Consider the following 21390-nt stretch of genomic DNA (forward strand, 5'->3'; position numbering starts at 1 on the left):
GATCCAGTTTCACCAAAATCAGTGAGTAGTTGGTAAAGTGTTGCATAGTTTAAATAATGATTGCTTCCAAGAATGTTGCACTTTAGGTCACGCCCCCTCAATCAGTGATGTCACAACAGGTGTTTTAACCTTGAGGTCTGATAAAAATGTTGTGATGTCACACCTGGGTGTGGCCTAAAGAGCTCAAACCCTTTCTTCCCCTTTTTAATACCTTCAATTAATTCCAGCACCCCTCCGTGTACACTTTTTTTATTTGCATTCCTCCCATAGCAAACAGCAGATATTGTAGCGCCGTACCTGAAGCTTCTCCTCCTTCTTCTCCTTGTCTTAATCTTTCCCTCCCTGTCTGTGTGTGTGTGTGTGTGTTTGTGTTTGTGCAATCCTGTGTGTTTAATCCAAACAAAGCCAAATCTCCCCGGATTGTAAATACCAGTTGGTTCTAGCAGGGAAGCGCTTCCAAAGCCAACGAGCAGACAACAAGGGACCCTGTGCTTCAGCAACACTCCCAGTTCTGTTCTGCTTGTTCACAACTGAGGGGGGCTCGTACAAGTGTGTGTATTTATGTGTGTGTGTGTGTGTGTGTGTGTGGAAAAGGGAGAAAGAACGTGTGACAGAAAGAGAGTGTGGAAAACGGAGCGGGAGAGAGTGTGCGACATAGAAAGAGAGCATGGAAAAGAGCATAACAGAGTGTGAAAACGACGAGGAGAATGAGTGTGACGGGAGAGGAGAGGAGAAAAAGCCTGTGTGTGTGTGTGTGTGATGTGCAAAATACAAACTGAGTACTTGAAAGAGAGCATGTTTAGACACTCTGTCTAGAAGTCTGTTTCCTAAAGCACACAGTACTTTCATGCAATCGATCCCGTTTTTGTCCCAAATACCCCCCTTACTGCAAACTATCAGCTTTAATGCACGACTATAAAACAGTGATTTAGTGCTCTCTGCTCCACTAAATCACCGCTCTCTGCTCTTAAGTTGTGCCTTAAAGGAATAGTTCAACATTTTAGGAAATATGCTTTTCCGCTTTCTTGCCAAAATCGAGATAATAGCGATGAATAAATCATGCAAGCGTCTTCCACAGTCGAAAATATGATATAAGAGGCGTCTTTTTGATTTGTTCCATTTTTCTGTCTGTCCCGGCTTCATTATTTTTTTTTTGTGGTTATTTATTTGATATTTTTCCTGTCGTCCTGACAGTGATGTTCAATAGAGTATCAGAAACAAACTCTCCGCAGAGATCTGGTCCAGCTCGGGGGCAAAGTCTGCAGGTTAAATGTTTTACATGGTATGAGTTAGTTTTGAAAAGGTTTAATCTATCCGTCTGCAACCAATTGAGCCCATTTATTCTGATTGAGGTTTTTATGTGAAGCATTTTATCCCTTTTGACTATAATCTGAATATTAGACTACTGTCCAGTCCGCGACAAAACTTCAAGATCTCACTGCTCCCAGTCAAGCAAAAGCTCGGCACATAATTCAGCATTAAGCCACAAGTTTTGTGCAGATAAAACCAGATATAACAGGATCATTACTGAGCTTTAGAAGTGCTTTTTTTAGCCTGTGCACAGAGCCAAACTAGCTGTTTTCCTCCTGTTTCTAGTCTTTATGCTAAGCTAAGCTTAACTGATCTTCATATTTAACAGACAGACACGAGAGTGGAAGCGAAACTATTCCTTTTAAATCCCGCCCGTTGTTGTGTGTTTTAAAGAATCTGGGATGCTCATGTCTGCACGATTTATGACAGTGTTTACATGTGTGATCACATCGGCCTATGCAGACAGCCAATATAGCATCAACACACTGTGTCCACTGTCCATCTGGGAGTACATCAAGCTAATTGGGATAGCTGCCTCTGGAGACCCTTCATCAAATAGTTTTTATTATGTATGTGACATTTTTATGGTTTCGTGGTTGTTTGACAACAGGAGCGAGGAGAGATATATCACATGTATACATGTAGGGTGTGAGCGGCTTTAGTTAGACCCAAAGCCAACCTTCACAGAGAGTCAGAACAGAAACAGTTGCTTTCTTTGTGGGTGCAGGAAAATATAGAGCATTCAAAAGAGGTTTAAACGAATTAAACAATCGCCAACATCTAATTTTCCGTCCCTCTCCTCCGCCAGGTGACGTTCACCAAGCGGAAGTTCGGCCTGATGAAGAAGGCGTACGAGCTGAGCGTCCTGTGCGACTGCGAGATCGCCCTCATCATCTTCAACCACTCCAACAAGCTGTTCCAGTACGCCAGCACCGACATGGACAAGGTCCTGCTCAAGTACACCGAGTACAACGAGCCGCACGAGAGCCGGACCAATGCCGACATCATCGAGGTAAAGCGTGGAAGGGGGGGGTGGTGTGGTGGGTCAAACAACGGGAAATACTGGTTTGAATTTGGCTGAATATAATCCAGTGTCATTGAATTGACCGTGATGAAGTCAAAATGTCAATAATTCATAGACTGTCTTTTTCATGTGTGTGAAATCTGAAAAATCTGTTTGCTGTGTTACCGCTTATTCTGGTCTTTGTTGGCGATCCCACCAGTACTTGGTACTAAAACAAGAGTTTATTTTCCCCACTGGGATATTTAAGAATGAACCGAAACTAATCAAATCTCGCCTTCTCCAGACTCATTCAGACTTAATTAAGTCTAGTCCAGTCTATCAAGGCCAGTCCAGTTCATTGCAGTCGAAGTATGAACCGCTTCCTGATGTCTTTTGGTCCAGGATGATCCGAAGCCTTAAATCCAGCCTGGTTCTGGTGGTTTTGTGTCCTCACATGCCCAAAGTTGTTGCGAAAACACACCACAGTGACTATATTTTCCAAGAAATGAATCACCTTCAGGACTTTCTTGCCAAGAGTGCAATGAAAGAATCAGTGTCACTCTCTCTGTCCAATATGGAGCTAAAGTCAGATTGCTACATGGCATATTTTCATTTATTATCATTATTATCATTATTATATTGTTTTCATTGTTAGTTTAATTTATGTACAGAGATAAATTCATGGATTTTTGTCCTTTCAAGGATGGACATGTTGAGCCCAAACCCATGGGTACTGATATTTTAGTGCAGTCCAAGTCTAGTCCATCTCTGAGTTGTTGAGTTCAGTCTATCCCAGTGTTGTTTACGGTTGTACTCTGGCTTACTGCCTGCTAGCTTGCAGGGAGGGCAGAGGTAGGGACAGCTGGGTGCCCCCGCCCGTCCTCACCCTTCTTGCCCCTCTGGCGTCAGCCCCGTTGTTACCCTCCAACAACAACAACAACAACAACAACTACTACAGCGACAAGCCAAAGGACGATGCCTGGATCCAATTGGAAACCACCTCGGCACAAAATGGCCGAGGGGTTGTTGAGTTACTGAAAAATAATGTTTGTTCATTTGCATGCCGACTAGAGGAGAGGTCATTGATGAGGTTAGGAGAGAAGGTGCGAGGGCAATCGTTTAGTTCCGTTTTTCTGTTTTTGTAATAGGATTTTTTTTTTTTTTTTCCAAACGTCTTCCCTCCCTGTGGGAAAAAGCTTCGCCGGAGCTTGTCAGGCGAACACGGACCACATTCACATGCCTTGCTGACCCTTTTATACATAATGGCCCTCTCATGAATTGAACACGAGATGGTTAGGTATGATTCAGCGAGCCGTGTACACTGCGATATAGCACTTAGGCTTCATATGGAGCGTGGACCTAAAGCTGGATCTCACTTGGCTTTGAATATTTTCCTCGCTTGTTTTTTTTTTTTTTTTTTTTTTTTACACATTTTGCTGCAGGAGTTCATGATCGGTCAGCCACAAACACTGTCAACACGAAGTCACTGCGACATAATTATTGTTGAAAGCTCCGGCTGAAGTCGAAATTCCAACAAAAACACAAGCAGAAGTCTCCAAAACGAGGATGGACAGCTTGTGAACAGATTTAGGCCAATAAGAAGAGCTCTGGTGTGAGTCACAAAGTCCTGATCTGTTTCGTCACTCATGAGTCTTTGAGTTACCAGAGAATCTCAGATTGGGAAACATTATTTTGGAATGAAACCATTATTTCCACATCTGTAACCATGGTGAAACTGCATAATAATATGCGTGTTGGTAATAATCTAAAATGAGAACAGAGGAAAAATAATGATCCCAAGGACTGCTTTTATCAGCAGCTCCCCAAACTGTGATTGTTATTGTAAAAAAAAAGTAGAATATTCCAACAGAAATAAATCAATTTCTAGCATTCGTTCTCTCCCAGTTATGTGATTAAACCTTTATGATCAAAGCCGAACCTACCTGTGAACCTTGACACCAAATGAGTTTCATATCCCCGTTTTTTTCCGGCTGTTTTATCAAATCTGTTATTGGAAGAAGCAAAGATTTTCATCTCATAAACCCCTGGGATGAACCCTCCTTCGACCTCTAACTGCTGCTTGAAGGCATCATTTTTTATTTTCCAAGTTGTCTGAAGTTATCCACAAACATCTAAATCAATCAGTAGCCAGTGCGCTGGAGGTTTCGGCTAATAGAGCCCTTCCACTGGAACTTTCATTCCAGCATTTCTTTCATGGGTCCTTCTGAAAAAGTAAAGCACGTTCAAGGAGTTTATTAATTAGTCGATATTAAAAGCCAACAGTTACTTACTGCATTGTAATTAGATTATATCTCGTTTAGGGCTACATACAATCTTCTTGATTAATCAATTAGTTGTTTGATCCATAAAATCTCACAGAAGACTAAAAAAACGTTCGTCACTGTTTCCCAAAGCCCAAGATGACGTCTTCAGATGTCTTGTTATGTCCACAACCCGGTTTTCTGTCATAGAGGGACAAAGAAACATAAATATTCAGTCATTTGAGAAGCTGAAATCAGAGAATTTGGACATTTATATTTTAAAACGATGATCAAAACAGTTGACAATTCATTTAATAGTTGATAAATCGACTATTTGCAGTCTGAAAACATCTTCAATGTCAGGTCATGTCCGACCTAAACGCAGCCCCGTCGAGTCGCCCATTGACTCGCCTCTTTTGCTGAGCCATGATGTCCGACCCACGGTGGTTTAAAGCTTATGGGAAATGGTTTTTGTCGAAGGCCTCGAGAAGGTCGTTATCTTGATGCATGGACTGAACAAGTCGTTTCACCCTGATAAATTAAGATCTAAATTTAGATTCTGACACCCCCAGAAAAGTCCCTACTCTTGGGGGTAGTATTTCCCAATGACCCAGGAACTATCGTGAGTGAGTTTAATGTACTTGTCTCAACGGTTGTTCAAATAAAATCATCAGTAAAGAAAGGTTGCTACAACTTTTATTCGCACGTGAAGCAAGCACAGGTTTCCAGTAGTCTCGCCGTTGATAAAGTGGTAAATTAATTGTCCTACAGTTCTTCAGTTGTTGTAGATTTGGAAACAAGAATGTGCAAAAGGGACTTTTGAGTTTCTAGTTTAGTTCCTGAGACTGTTTGGTCGAACAGGGATTTGAGGTTTGTGGGGCCAAAGCAGAATGCATCCAATGAGATTTAATCCACTAATGGATAAAGTCCAATGAGGGCTGAAATCTTTAGTAAAAGTGTAGGTGAAGCAGTTTTGGGTTTGAGTGGGCAGAAGGTAAGAGCGAGGGAGTTTGGTGCCATATTTTTCACCTCCACTTCTCTGTCTGTCACTTCCTCGCTTCCTCTCTCTCCTCTCTCCTTCCTCCTAATCTCCTGATTCACTCGGTCACGACCATTCCTCCCTTCTTTTCTTATCCCTCTCTCTCTCTGTCTGTCTCAGAGTGTCAGCAGTAAAGCCTTTTCTGCATGCTGTATCTCCAGCTGCAGATGGCTCTTAAGTGTATGCAAGTGTGTGTGTCTGCCTGTGTGTGTGTGTGTGTGTGTGTGTGTGTGTGTGTGTGTGTGTGTGTGTGTGTGTGTGTGTGTGTGTGTGTGTGTGGCAGGGCGTTGGGCTGCTTCGGGCCACATCAGCTCAAGCTCCACTGGTCCTGTTTGTGTGCGTACATGTGTTTGTGTTTTCAAGTGTGTGTCTCTCTCTTTTTATGTGTGTTCTTGTGTATATATATGTGTGTGTGTGTGTGTGTGTGTGTGTGTGTGTGTGTGTTCACCTCTCTCTCCCCTCTCTCTCTCTCTCTCTGTTTGCACGCTCTGCAGCGGCCCATGAGAGCGCCTCATACAATATTCAGGCCTGGTGAGCCTCTCGGTTGTGTGTTTCTCCGTCTTTGTGTGTGTGTGTCCTACATGGCAGCTTCCCTCCCATACCAGCCTGTATTTTCTTAAAACAACTGGCCTCTGTAGTTTTAACAAACGCTGCTCAGACTGGAGGAAATAGCACATTTGTTGGGGGGGGTCTGTTTCAAGTGGCGGATTAATCCTCATTTAGTGTTCTAGTGAGTATTTGGGGCAACAGAACAAAGCAGTTTGATCCTCATAATACATGTTAGTAGATACATTTATTATTGATTTAGAGGGTTTCACGTGATTTGTTGAATACTTCAGCAACATGTTGAACCTTTATTGACCTCAACCAAAAGCAGAGTCAGGCCTTTGCATTGCCTGAGATTGCAATGCAGCGATTAGTCGACTAGATGCAACTAAATTCCACACACTGGACCTTTAAAAACATTGTCAGTGTTGACTTTCCAAGTGTCCGTGTGTGGGAAATGACACGACTGGATGGCGACATTGTTAGTCAAACTTCACGCGATGCTACCTGATGGTCCATGAATCAGATCATCATGCCTTTGCCAGTCTAGAGTAATAAATTAATATGTTTTTGGTTGGTTAAAAACTTTTTATGAAGACCGAAAGACTGCGGGAGGTTGAGAGTGAGTAATTTTGGACTTGCCCTGCCTCGACTTGACTTTCCAAGAACGAATGACTTCAGACTTGCTTAAGACTTGGAACAAATCTATTGAGTCACATGTTTAGTATAACACTTTCACTTCCCTGGATGGTTTTATACTAGGAAACATTGGCGTGTTGAGAAGTGTCGAGTTTCATCGATACTTAAAGTTCCAGCGTGTAGAATTTAGTTGCATGTAGTGGAGTAATCGCTGCATTGCAATCTCCTCACATCACCCTCACCTTCCTAGTGTAAAGACAACACTATAATTGAGTTAGTCTGTTCTGGGCTACTGTAGAAACTTGTTATATTCCATGTTTGCCTTATTCTGGAAATAAAGTCCCCAAATCTTACACACAGCACCTTTTTTTAACATTGAGAAAAAGTGACACAAGCAAAAAAAGTCAACCTAAATTAATTAGTTCCATTTCAGCAGATAAGCTGTTATCAGAGACCAGGTCGTTAATCCATTCATTAATCACCATATCTGTTTTAATGTAGCAGCACTGTCCGTCTTTGGTTTTGGTCACATGGAAGCATGCTGTACGCCCAAAGGCCATGACATAACATGTAACACTTGACATACATACATGTTGGGACTTTTCAGGGGAGGGGGGGTTCAGAGTAGAACTGTGCAATGTGACAGGATGGATGAATTATACAGTAATTATTTAAGTCTCCACTGGCACGTGGTGTGACATCGCTGGTTGAGGACGGAGCTGAGACGTACCGAGCAAGAGAGACAGACAGAGAGTATAATTGGATGGTCACAAAATGTGCCCATTTGCAGCTCTGCCTCGCCTCCATGAGTCTCTCCAAGCAAGTGCTTTTGAGTATAAATTATGAAGTGTGGATGTAGTCACGCAGGCTCGTGCACACGTATACACACTTGTGTGTTTTTGCCTTGTGTATGGTCACCGGGCGTGTACTGTAAATGCATGCGGCAATGCTTAGAAGCACTTAAGTTCACATCAGTGTGTGTGTGTGTTTATGTATGTGTGTGTTTGTGTAAGTATGGACTTGATCACGCTGTTAGACATTCCTTCACTCCAGTGCAAAGCTGAGAGGCAATGCATATGCACACACAGCGTCTCTCTGAGATGCACGTGCTGCTTGAAAGAGTGTGTGTGCGCGCATGTGTGTGTGTGTGGGCGGCCTGCCTCTCCTGCCAGAATGTGTTAATCCGCTTGACTGCAGATCCCAATCAGGGCGAGGGACAGAAGAGGGAACACGAGCGAACGAAATGCTAAGAGAGTGGCGATGAAACAGGCAAGGAGAGAAAGCGAGATGGGCGGAGAAGGGGAATGCCCTTTTTTTTTTTTTTTTCTTTCTTTAAGCGGCTCAAGGAAGGCAGATCTCACCGGCGAGCCTCGCTGCAGAGGCTTAAGGACTTTGGGCAGCGCCCCGATCCTCCTGGATCGCGGCCAGGGGAATCTCACGTATCGCAAAACACTTCCCCGAAGTAACTGATTCTGTTAGCCGCCATGATAGCCTCAGCGCTGTACATCCACCAAATAATCAAAGGATGTTTCCACCTGTATGCCCATCTATCCCCTGACCCCCACAACGCACACACAGTCTGTACCTGGACATGCTAATCCTGCTTTGCTGTCCAGACTCTGACGACCTCCTTCCAACACCTGTCATATCCTAATCTGGACTAGACGAGGTCACCGGAAGGCCCGTCTTTATACGTACACGATGGGTCAGTCGAAGTCAGCTGGTCACTCTCACGGGGAATGAAGGTTTATTCATCACAGAACTTAACAAAGACAAGCTCCAACTGATAAACACTCAGTTACTAAATAAACCAGCCTTGGCCTTAGCTACGTTTGAGGACACCAAGGTCATGTGCGAGGTGGGGTTTTGTTTGGGAAGTGGTTTGCACAAAATGGGACCAGTTTAACGCAGAAACAGACCCAACACTTGCGGCCAATCATACATTTCTGAGTTGTGCTGGGGGACTTTGGGGACTCCCCTGGTCACCAGGTTAACATGTTTCTAAAGAAAACCTTCTCATCAATAGAAAACTTGACTTCATTTCACTATGATTGTGCCTGTTTATCAACTTGAACTTGAGTTTGATATCCTTAAATCTTTATTTCTGCTTCAGCTGCATGAGCACAGATTATTAGGCGAGTTACAAAGACGAAAGCGTCTTCATTGCAGAGTGCACGGTTAGTTGAAGGGTTAATTGGATGTAATTTCTCGTTATTACGGCAACATTTTTTGCAGCATTTCAAGGTCAGCGTACTCACCGAGATGCTTCTACAGTGTTGTCACAGTACTCTGTTCAGAAATGAAATTTTGATCCTTCCTGCAGAATGATTAATAGCTCTACAATGAAAAAGGGCCAAGACTCCATTAAATAGATATTAAGTACTGGAAGTCCTTGACTGATGAATTAGTGACTCATTTCCAGACTTACTCATCGTAGAGATACTAGATGATGGACACCCAACATCCTCCCCTAAATAAAATATCAAACAAATACAAGTAGCATTCCTGAAACAAGACTCTCCATTAATAAATCCAGTTTCCACCCCCTTTTGTTCAGCCTCCATTAGCGAAGGCAAACGTGCCGCGATCAAGGCCAAGACGTTATCTGTTTTGGCTGACAGGCCGTCTGCAGCCGAGGAGGGAACGTACCACACGGTTGGCTTCCTCTGTAACCAAGCAAGTCATCCTCGAAGCGTCCCAGGAGCCCCGGCGAGAGCAGAGGTCCATTAACCTCATGGATAAGTAATTCCAGTCAAAGCCGGAGGGGTAATGGCTGTTTGGGTAGTGATGGGTTACTAAACAGGAACTGTCATGACAGAACACAACGGTTCAGGGGTGACAAAACCAAGTGGACAAGCTGATTAGTTTATTCTAAAAAGATGGAAATAATCTGTTTCTAAAGGCAGATTGTTTTAACCTGTCAGTAAAAGACCAAAGATGACTTAAATTCATAATTGTCATTATTGCTTCTGTCCGTGAAAAAGCCCTAAAAACACACAGTGTGGGACAGTAAAAATGAATTGCAGGATACTTTTCATTCGTCTGTCTGTTTTAACATTTCCCGATAGAGACGCTTCCCTCCTGTCTCACAACTCGGTTGGTTTGAGACACAAGAAACAGCAACTGCTGATCTATAATACAACATCTGAGCAGCCGGCGCTGTGGAGAGAGACTGTGGACATGATGTCCCATATGACTGACTGTGTGTGTGTGTGTGTGTGTGTGTGTGTGTGTGTGTTGCTTAGCTGTATGCGACTCGCTACAATGGGACGTGACATTACATTGTGCTTTGTGTCAACTAGAGCTGGGCAGCAGGGACTCCTGCCTGCTATCTCAGTCCTTCTGGGTCCACAGACTACACACACACACACACACACACACACACACACACACACACAAAGACGCAAACACTCTGAGTTAAGCTTGCACACGTAGAAAAATTTGAAGAGTATCTGCAGGCTGGATTAAAACTTAAAAATTAAAAGTATTATTTGACTGAATAAGGCAAAATTTCAAGCCTGCTGACCAACGTGGCAAACCTGAGCTTCTGCAGCAAAACAAGATTTATTTAAATCTATAAATACAAGCCGACACACACGAGACTACATTTTATTTTTTGTCTCAATAAAATAGTGCAAAATTGGCAAATTTTTGGTTTGAAATCAAGAACTATCTCATCGAAAAAAGCAGTAAACATCATTATGAATCTGAGCAGGCATTTGATGCCAACGTTCATTAAATCAGGTCTGCCTCAGAGACACACTCTGTCCTTAAACCCTCAGTTTAGATGAAGAAAAAGTCCACAAACAAAGATTTTAACCGGGTAAAATAGAACGCAGTAGATGTGCTCGGAGTAAATTTGAATATTGAGTAATGACAACATTAGGTAAATCAAATCAGGGAAGATGTTCTGTAACTTCCAGGTGCTGCCAAGCACCGTATCACGAAGCTCTTGAAATATTCGGTGCAACAGACTTCAGATTTCAGTCGGTACCAAACCGAGCTATGTAAGGCTTTGATAGCCAGCGAGAGAGGGAGAGAAACAGGCAGAGAAAATACGATGGGAAAGCTCTGGGAACAGGTCAAAAGAGGACAGAGAGAAGGAGTGAGTGGTGGGAAAGAGACTGAAAAAGATGAGAGAGAGAGAGAAAGAGAAGGAGGAGGATGAGAGGAAATGAGCGACCGGGGAGACTCGCATATGGAGACGTTACAAGAAAAGAGGGAGAGAGATGTTAAGGGCGAAAAAAAAACACAGAAGGACGAGTGTGAGACTTTGCACTTTTCCGTGAGAGAGCGAGAGAGCTGCGTTAAAGGTGGTGTGCCGAGAGATGAGAAGGCGAGAGAGAGGGAAAGAGACAAAAAAGAGGGGGAGAGAGAGAGAGAGGGAGAGAGAGAGAGCGGCGGCAGCGTTTCACGGAGAGCTGGAAACAGAGGTCGGGCGGACAGGCGGGTGGGCGAGCGAGCGAGCGAGCCAAAGGGGAAGGAAAGGGAGGGAGGTGGTGGGGCGGGGCTTGTCAGCAGTCGTAGCCAGTCAGAGGCCGGCGTGGCGCTCTGCAGGGTGAATCTTACCCTGGCAACACAATAGAGGGAGAAAAGAGAGGGAGGGGGAGAGAGAGAGAGAGAGAGAGACGGCGGACAGGTGAACAGATGGCTGACTGAGAGACAAGCTGATCAGTGAACTACAGAGAGAGAGAGAGAGAGAGAGAGAGAGAGAGAGAGAGAGAGAGAGCATGTGAATGTACTGTAACACACAAATGTTCATGAGCAGAGAGAGAAACAAAGAGAAAGAAAGGGAAAGATGCCCATGTTTGTACTGTAATGTTCACAAAATATCAGTTGTGTTTACATGAGAGGAAGAGAGAGAAGCTTGTGATGTCCAAAATATCAGTGTGTGTGTGTGTGTGTGAAGGAACATGGACACGAAGAAAGAGGCGTACTGTGTTTACAGCAAGACCAAATTTCATCCCGGAGCTTGAGAGATGAGAGGACAATGTTGTGGTCGGTGAGGACATTTTGTCTCATCCTCACATCCTCTAAAAAGGCTGTATGAGGATCTCAGCACAGTATCCAGTTTAGTTCATATCGGATGGTTCCACACCTCACGATTTTTGTCCAATGCAAGGACGTGGGTGGAAAGAGCAAGGAGTTCGGGGTGGTGGATGGGCATGTAGCAAGTCTAAAAGTTGATGTCTGGTTAGAGTCGATCAATTAATAGTTAAACAACAATCTTTCCGGATCTCTATTCAAGTGTTTTTAGCGGTTATCAAACTTTTTCCCCTTCAGAAACCTAAAAAAGGTTCAGGTCCGACAGTTTTTAGCAATCATTAACGATCATTTGGTGAACCAAAGAGTTTGAGAACCTCTGCCCTAACCGTGTGTTTGTTTACATGAGCGTGATTGTTCTTCCCATAAACCGAACTGTAGCTGCAGTCGTAATCCAAGGTGTTGCAGAAACATCCGGTATTGCCAATGTTGTCTGGTAAATATCATATATATTTGATTTATTCGTGGTTACTTTATTGTTTTTGTCATGATTCCTGTTAGCAGTTCTAATATTGGAAACATGCAGACGTCACTTAAACGAAGTTAACCAATCAAGAAACGCAAGCAGTCAGACGACCCGAAAGACAGACAAAATATGGGCAAAAGTTGACGGATTAGTTCCAAATCTGTTTCATTTAAACATTTAAAACACTTTGCTATCGATGCATTAAGGAAACAGGAGACGAGTTGGTGCCACATTCATTCCAATGGATGCATACGCCAAAAAGGTTCTCTGGGCTTCTTCGGGTTTCATGCAGGAGCACTAGTCGTTCCCTGAGGTCTGTCGACGCCCTGATGGCTGACGGCTTCCAGTATTACTTCAATAAAAAAGTGTTTAGTAAGTTGTTGGTTAGTTTATAACCTCATTATCTTCCTGTTCGTGTTGCTTGACGACGTTATCCTGATAGAAATAATGACCAAAACGAGGATAATAAGACCCAGTTTGTAAGAAACCGGAACTATCTTTTAGGTTATGATTGGGTTTATGGTTAGAAAAGACCAGAATTATGTCACTGATGGTCCCCACAAGTACTAATGTGTGTGTCGGTACATGTGAACAATGCGCCAACATGGCTCCAGTGTCATCACCGTTTAGTTTGTCTCTTTTATTTCTTTGTGTCCTGACAGTCGGGGGGCAGGAGGTTCACGCCTCGATCACGTCCTCCTCGCAGCCCCCTGTCACACGCCGTCATTGTCATGTCGAAGCGGTTTTATTTCTATGAATTGTATTTTTCCTATCGTTCTTTTGTTGTCCTTGATTTTTAGGTCAGAACACACACGCGCACACACGAATGCACACATCCGCACACCAACTGCCACAGCAGAGTGTGTTTTCTGTGAACTGTGGACAACAAAGCGTGTGGCGGTGGCTCCCGTGCGTTAAATTTGCATTAAGCTGCAGATCAGAGGACTGACTTGTTCTGGAGAGACTGAACAGCTGAATCAGGCGACTGTCTCCATGTTGGAACAAATCTGTCTAATAACCTGTTTCTGTGGGAAGATAAAACACAGCTTTGACACCGCGGTGATAATAATGTCTTCGAGTTTTAATGAGATTCCTATCAAAGAGCGCCATTGTTATTAAAACTGAAAGTCTCTTTACCCCGACATCCACGTGCCATCATTACCCTCTTGGCCTCACCTGTTTGGAGGACTTAAGACTAACTCATCCAAAATTAAGCGTCTCTGCCTCCTCTGAGGGGGTTTTTGTCGGCAGCTCTTGCAGGTACGAGTTACCGCTGGCTCCACTTCCGAGGCTGAATTGCATGCTGTTGAGTCATCCTCATTTAGCAGTGATTGTGCGCAGTGGGAGTCGTGGAACATGTGCTTATGTTTTAATCAAACCACCACTAGACCGCGGTCACACTTGACACAGCATAATTAATTAAAGAAAATATAGGGTGTGTGAAATATTGAATATGATCTTGGAGTACTTTGGATAATCTATGAAATCACCAGTCATAATTTTCTATAACAAAGTCTTTAATGAACAAACAATATTAGTTTTAACTACAGGCTACTTCATAAGGTCATAATATGTCAATGCTGTGTTTACAGCTGGTTCCATTTTTCAATTATTGCAGCTGTAAGTTTAGAGTAAATGAATGGAAGCCAATGGCTGCCTAGAAGAGCAGAAAAAGAACATTTCAAACTCTTTAAGTCCAACAACAATGATTTGCAAAATGGTTATCCATCATGCAAAGAATAAATGACTTGTAGTTAATGGAGTACGACCAATCACAACAATAAAGAACGGACAGCGTTTGCGTGACGTCACCCACAGGTTTCCGAAGTGCTGCCGCGTTGGGTGTACTGTATCGCCCGCCTCGTCTAAAAATCGGCAAAGATCATCGACGGACCGAGGAGGAACTGCATTTCAGCATAGGCTCCACTTTACATAAACATTATTTGAAGTATGATTAGATTTTTTTGCAGTGTACTACATTTTGTTTCCTTTTGCTGATAGATTTCAAGGCGAGGGATTTTCTTCTTCTTCTTCTTCTTCTTCATCTTATGCCACTCAGGACTTAAAGCTTGTATTTGGACCACAGAAGGCTCTCCAGCTCCAGTTTAAGATCCATTTTGCCGCGAGGATCTATCTGCTTGGCTGTGTGGTCAAGGGCCCACCAGGCAAAGCTACTTAACGGCAAATCTCGTTTAGCAGAATCCTCTCAAAATAAGAGCCTCTCTCTCTCTCTCTTCCTCTTCCTCTTTTCGCCCTTTCCAAAGTGTGCGAACACTGACACAACCTGACTGCCGTTAGCCACGGCGCTAACACCGCCGCCTGCCTCCTAACACACCCTTTACCCTTTTTTCACCGCTCAGTCGCTTTCCTCAGCGCAAAGCTTCACACCAATTAGTAACACTGTTGATTAGCCAGTGTGCAGAGGTGCGATGCCTCGATGTGCATTCTGACATGCGGCTCAGGTTTTAGTCATAGTTTCTCTGCCCTGGCAGCTGCAGCAGGCCCTGAACGCTTTGTCAAGACGGGGGTGCTTGTTCGCTAAAGCCACATCCTTTGATTTCAAAGCTTTCAGTCGGTAGTTTCTTCACCCTTTTCCGAGAGCACCTGCCGGGTGAGCGAGTGCAGATTCAGCAGTAATAACTTGCTTTCACGTGGGCGGCAGATGTTACGAACGTTGACCTCAAATCGATCAAGGATTATCAGAGGTTGAGATTGTGTTTTATGCAGGGCCCTTTCTGTCTCTTACTTCTACAAGATGCTGCTCGGAAAGAGAGAGAAATGGAAAAAAAAAACCATCCTTGTGAGTTATTACCAGGGTGATGCCGTTCCATCTGATTTTACAGATGTGGTGCAGTCAAGATGGTCATTTCTGTTTGTGTGAAAATGGAAAAAAATGAAAAGGGGCTTCACAGAGTGTGTCTTATCGCAAAAGAATGTGCATGATAAATGAAATGTAAATGTACCTCCTCCTTCTCCTCCTCTACCCCTCTCTGACCGCTTCAGACGTTGCGAAAGAAAGGCTTTAACGGCTGCAACAGCCCCGAGCCCGACGGGGACGACTCCATCGACCAAAGCCCGCTAAACGAAGACAAGTACCGCAAGACCGAGGACCTGGACAGCCTCTTCAAGCGCTATGGCGTGAGTACCGTCACACTTTTTGTCACCTTATCTAACCTACTCTTTCTTCTTCTCTTTCTCTCTATCTACCCTCTCTCTTGTCTCTCTCTCTGTCTGCCGTCTCCTTCTTCTTTTTGTTTGGGGAACGAAGGCTCTGAACAAGAAAGAGCACCGGGACTCTGAGAGCCCAGACCCCGAGGAGCCCTTCTCCCTCACCCCCCGCACTGAGGAGAAATACAAAAAAATTGACGAGGAGTTTGATAAAATGATGCAGAACTATAGGCTGTCAGTGAGTACCGTGCCCCCCCACCCCCATCCACCTTCAACCTCCTCCACTTCCCCCCCTCTGTGTTGCTGCTGACGGCGGCCTGACTACTCACAGAGCACTCGCCTTCACTCCACCTCCCCTTACCTCCTTCACTTCACCTCTCACCAAACAGCACCTCCCCACATCCACCAAATCACTACCCCCTCTGATGGTGTGTGCCCGAGCAAGGAAGGTAGAGCAGCGAGGCTGAGAGGTCCAACTTTAAAAATAAACGACTAACAATCGCTCTTAATTAATCTGCAGATGATTTGTTTTGATCTTAAAATGATCGGAACATGTCTGTCACAAGATTTTAAAATAGTTGCAGGTTCATTTGATGAATCGATTCATCGTTTCAAACACTCAACTTCAAAGATCAGGTGTCACTTTTCTCTGAGTTTATGCCTCAAGTTGTCGTGTCACAAGAAAATATCTGGACTTTCTTTTAAACATTTCATGTGCAGTGGACACCAGGTGACATCGTCCACCTGTTCTGACAGATTTCACATCTTATTCTAATAAAAAAAAGGGACGCCAAAAGATAAAAGATGTCATTTTATTCTGCAACGCTGCAGATATAACTTTGTGTTCGTAAGAAATCCTTAAAAATAAAAAATAAAAAGCAGTATAACACCAAATAGGGCATGCTATACTGTGATTATTCATCTGAAGTTACAGTCATCACAGTGAAGAGCATCCTCGGGAGTATTACGGCTTTAATACACTGTTTCTGGTGCCTCTGCAAGTTCAGTAATGTACAAGAATAAACAACAGAAGGAGAGGAGTGCTAACTAGGTCCCCAGTTTTCAAGTTGGCATAGCAACCGATATCACAGGGGGAAATCATGCTTTATGGTAACAATCAACACGTTTGGAGCATGCCTTTGAGCAGTCGGATTGCTTGGCTGAAAGTACCAATTGTGTAATACTTAGCAACACGAAGGAAACAAGCGTGCAACTGCAGACAGGCTGCGTGCACAGGGGGGGGGTTTATTCCTGACATGATGCAGGTAACGCAGAGAGAGAGAGAAAGCCAGGGTGCAGCCGCTAACCGGTCGTCATTTACAGTATTACTGAGGTCACTTTGGTCCCAGCGTGGTCCTGCTCCCGCGACTGGATGTGCGCCTGACATTATCCAGGTTCTGCCTCCTGACTGGCGCTCTGCCAAGGCCCTTTTACCGCTCCACCACTGTGCCAATTTCTCCGTGATTCATTTTTCCTCCGTGCTCAATAATGCCATTAATGTCACTTTAATGAGTAGCACTCAATTTACGGCCCCTCTTCCTGTCTGCCTGCTTCTCTGATTGGTCACTCGGGATGGGACGCAGTCATGTTGACGCGCTGCAGGAGAGTTAGACAGAGGTTATTGCTTAAATTATACATGTGCTGTTGTGGCTGCATGGGGAAACGTCTTCTTACTTTCATAGCTTTTGGCTGAAAACCTTCATTTCTTAAAGCAGTTGTTGTAATCTGGAGACACAGGTTGTACAACAACCTTTACCAGCTGCTGATCTGCCTCTAAGACACAGCAAACTATATGTATTGATGGATCAGACGATAGATTGTCCAACAAACATGGCAGAGAAACCAGAATGCCCATTACAGTGTGTAACTTCACGATCCGGTCGATCCATCACGACCAAAATGTTGAACAAAGCTACATAAATAAGACCCATGAGGGTCCTTTTTTTTTTAAAACAGAGCCACCACAAAAGCATTGATTCATGTTATTATGAATCGCCAACAGCTTACATACATATCCCTTTAAACTCTCTATCAGAAGAACAGAATTCAATCTACCGCCCCTGGAGAGACGGCGCTCTTGGCGTTTTTTTTTAACGATTGGATGTTAGACAAACGCCGGCAGCAGGGTAGCATCCCCACCCCCACGTCCACACAACCCCTCAGCCCGCCTGCCCGACAACCCGGTTTGCCCAGCACACCTTTCACAGGGCGACCAGCAAAAACGGAGGCATACATCACCACCCACCACTCCCCCCTTTCCTTCAGCATCATAATCCCCAGCATGACAGCTAGGGGCAGGGATATACAAGCTTAATCCCACTTGTACTAAAATACCTCCTGAGGTAGGGAGAGAGTGGCAAGGGAGACCGGGGCAGGACACTTGGCTAGACGAGCCCTGAGCTAACGTATCTGTTCCTGTTAGGCTGGCACTGCTGTGGTAGGCGAGAAAAAGGCAGCGCTTTTTTTTTTTTTAACCGGAGGGTCTCTGGTTTGATCCTTTTTCTGGCTCTGAGATTCTGTGTTGGGAAATTGAATAAGAAATAGATTTCTTCCTTTTAACAACGAGCTCCGTGGTGCCCTTGAGCAAGGAGCTGAACATTTTTCCTGTAGAGGCTCGGTGTGAATGTGAAACGCTGCTTGAGCTGCACAGTTAATCACATCTAGTTTTTTTAGATCCGTCTTTTCAAATCACACATTTTACTGAACAAAGAAACAATTGTGTAAATAAAATATATATAAATATAAATAAAAACATTCTCAGTACAATTAGTCTTTATAGACTGTTAGTCGTGTTTGTTTCCTGTGATTAGAATAAAGCAGCTGTATAGGAATATGTTTGTTTTTTTCTGTAAACATTATCATTTCTCGAGCTGATCCTCAAAGGCATTTATGTGTCGGGTGACCCTTAGACTCATTTTGCAATTTCACACCACGAAAGCATTAAAAAAAAATAAACATTGTTTTTAATCATCTGCAAATAAAACAGTTTTCCAAAGGCTGTTTCTTTCCAATAATATTAAAATTTTGGATGTCAGCTTCGCTATCGAGCAGGCCGAGATAAAATATGAGGCGCGTGTGTGGAACCACTTCCTCCAGAAAGTCAGCAAACAGAGTCAGTAGTACTGCTACTGGTACCAGCTTGTTCGTCGTAGCCAAAGATCGCATCGCTGCTCGCCAGGAGAGAGAAAGTGTGATAAGTTAGAAAGCGAGGGATTCAAAGAGTTCGGTACCTCGAGCCAAAGAACATCAGGCCGTCGAGAGGTACTGCGACACGCTGAAAAACATTTTGATGAGCTCAAAGTCGAGCTACCCGCCGACTGCTGCCAACGAAACAACTTAACGTATGTGTGACTTTGTTAATGCTGATTGGTTAGAGCGAATTAATCCTCCCTTCTTACGTAATTCCTGATAGATAATCGTGGCACCATCACAATCAGACCAGCCTCACCGTGAAGCCACAACATTTTGTACTTTTCTTCAAAATTAAACCAGTAAATCGGCGTCAGCATGTCGAAAGCAAAGTTACCCAAAACCTGACATCCCTGTTTCAAATATAAATAAAGTTGCAGAGTCACTGGACAACTGCTGTGACATCTAAAGGTCGCCCAAACACTTCTCCGGTGTCGCCTCTGCGTTCAGATCCACAGCTGCTAACAAAAACACAATGTGACAATACTAAAGTTTAAAAAAATCCAAAAAAAAAAAACTTTCAAAGGCTTCCAGGACAAGAGGAAAAATGAAAAAAGGCAAACTAGGCCATGAGTTAAATTCATTCAGATTTACCCTTGCATCCAGGAAACACACCCTTGTTAAGAGAGCTCCTCTGAGAGAAAATAGGTTAGGTTCCTCTTCCTGTCTTTTTGTTCTCTTCACGCAGAAAAAAGCTCCCAGTCAATTATTTACCCGACAGGTTCTCTGCCAGTGTTAAATCTGCAGAATGACGGGCAGGGCCCAATTAACCCTCCTGTCTGCTTTTAGGAGCATCAGTGTTAAATGGATCAGGAGTGGGCAGATGTAAATTCACTTGTAATTTGCCAAAAACACGGATTAATGCTCAGCGGAGCACAGTGCAGAGAAGGGGCGAGGACGCATTTCAAATTCAGATTTCGAGAAAGAAGTGAAGAGGTTTATTTATTTATTTTTTTGTAGTTATGTCACTGATCTCCTAGCAACCAGACGCTGGCATCATCATCATGGAGGTCCTGTTATGTTACACACAGCAGTGAAAAGAGACGAATAAAGAGGATTGTGGTGGTGGGGCTGCAGTTAAGGTACAAAGAAAGACCCCGAAGAAAGTGTTAAGATAAATATCAAGCCAGCAGGAAATATTTGACAAATTATCTGATCTGAATATGCATCTATCCTGACTGATGATGTTCAATATTTATGTATGTTTGCGAAGAAGACGCTGATTAGATTCCTTCTTTCTTAAACCAGTCAAGAAACTTTCAACTAGCCACCTACCAAACTTTTAATTTTATTCGTTAATTTAACGGTTTAAATTATTATTTTTTACTTTATGGACAAATGCTACTAATACTGAATTAACTTTTAATTTGATGCATTTACTATGTATCCCCATAAACAGTCAGATTTAGTCAAAAGAAAACACTGGCATCGGTATGCGTTTGTAAATTCTTGACGTCGTCACAAATAAAATAAAATAAAATCTAATTAGGATTACAGAGAACGTGATTTAGCGATCCCCCTGGATGCGCCTACATGTATTCACTCTGAATTCCCAATAAGCGATATATATCTGCAGTCGTAAAAATATCCTTTGACTTTGTACAAAGTGACAAAACAGTTTGAGGTTGGAGGGTCGCGTTCGATTCCCTCATCATCTATCATTCAGCAAAGACGCTGAGTCCCGTCCTGTTTGTAAGTCACTCTGGATTCCAGCTTTAAAAAACAGTGAAATGTCGTTCGGCTGCAGACAAACCAGGTCCCCTCCTCTCTGCCTCCCCCCGTCCCGTGAGGATAAATCTTCTGTAGTGCTGCATACGCTCCGTGTTTACACACCTCCGTCCCCTTTGCACTAACCCTTCACCCCCTCCATCCATCAATCCATCCATCCCTCCATTTATTCACCCCCTCCACCTTTTTTACCCTCTGCTTGGCCGGTGTGCAGTGGTGCAGTGCTGTTTAGCTGCTATCTTCACCCGCCCTGGTCACCACTTACTGTGCAGCTCTGTCTGCACGCTCTCCTTTACAAACTTCCTCTTTGGGGGAAATTTTAAATCTCTGAAAGTTGGAAGAGTCAGGGGTTTTTCTTTGGATGCCGGCTGCTCCGGCAGACTTATCTTTTTTCAGCTAGTTTATCCTCACTTTCCCCGTGCAGTGAAACATCATAAAACAGAGAGTAGGGAGCTAAAATTTCTGGAAATAACTGTTACTGTCCGTACAGTATACGGAGAGTGAAATAAATAATAAATGAACACATATGTGGATTTGAATTTAGCTTTTCTTCTTTATAATTAGACCCAAACTGCATGCTCCTTTCTGAAAAACTTCCTACCAAACGATTAGTAAGACTATTCAGAAATCTGGACAGAAGTCAAAGTGTTGCCAAAGAAAGGATATTAATCACTTATTTGTCCCCTGCCCTCTTCCTCCAAAAAAAAAAAAAAAAAAAAACCCAAAGTTACAAAACATTGCAGAGAGAAAAGAGGCAGAGATCGAGGGCAGGAAGGTGCCCTCGTCCTCCGCTGCCGTTAAACTGGGTCCCAGGCAGTTTGAGTACAGTACAGTGCAGCACTGGCCCATATTCTATATATAGAAGTCCTTCTTTCAGATTGAGTTGGAACAGGGTGAAATGGGTCGGATGGCTGGACAACCCCGAGGTCCTTGCCCTTGATTTTTATTTTTTTTTTCCAGGACCCTCAGCTGTCTGGTCATCCACTTTTAGAGGTCA

At 43.6% G+C, this 21390-nt stretch overlaps 1 protein-coding gene across 10 annotated transcripts in view; it reads left to right on the forward strand.

Moving 5' to 3' along the window:
* Nucleotides 1-21390, forward strand: part of mef2d (myocyte enhancer factor 2d) — a 93254-nt gene that overhangs the window by 42455 nt on the left and 29409 nt on the right. For 8 of the 10 annotated variants that reach the window (XM_019277297.2, XM_019277292.2, XM_019277300.2 and 5 more), the window contains exons 3-4: nt 2120-2323; nt 15577-15714. In XM_019277297.2, the coding sequence (XP_019132842.1) occupies nt 2120-2323; nt 15577-15714 (342 nt within the window). Of the gene's footprint in view, nt 1-2119; nt 2324-15311; nt 15447-15576; nt 15715-21390 lie in introns of all 10 variants that reach the window. The other 2 variants (XM_019277295.2, XM_019277302.2) reach the window with 1 other exon arrangement.

This window comes from Larimichthys crocea, chromosome XIII (assembly GCF_000972845.2).
Source record: "Larimichthys crocea isolate SSNF chromosome XIII, L_crocea_2.0, whole genome shotgun sequence".
Taxonomy (NCBI): domain Eukaryota; kingdom Metazoa; phylum Chordata; class Actinopteri; family Sciaenidae; genus Larimichthys; species Larimichthys crocea.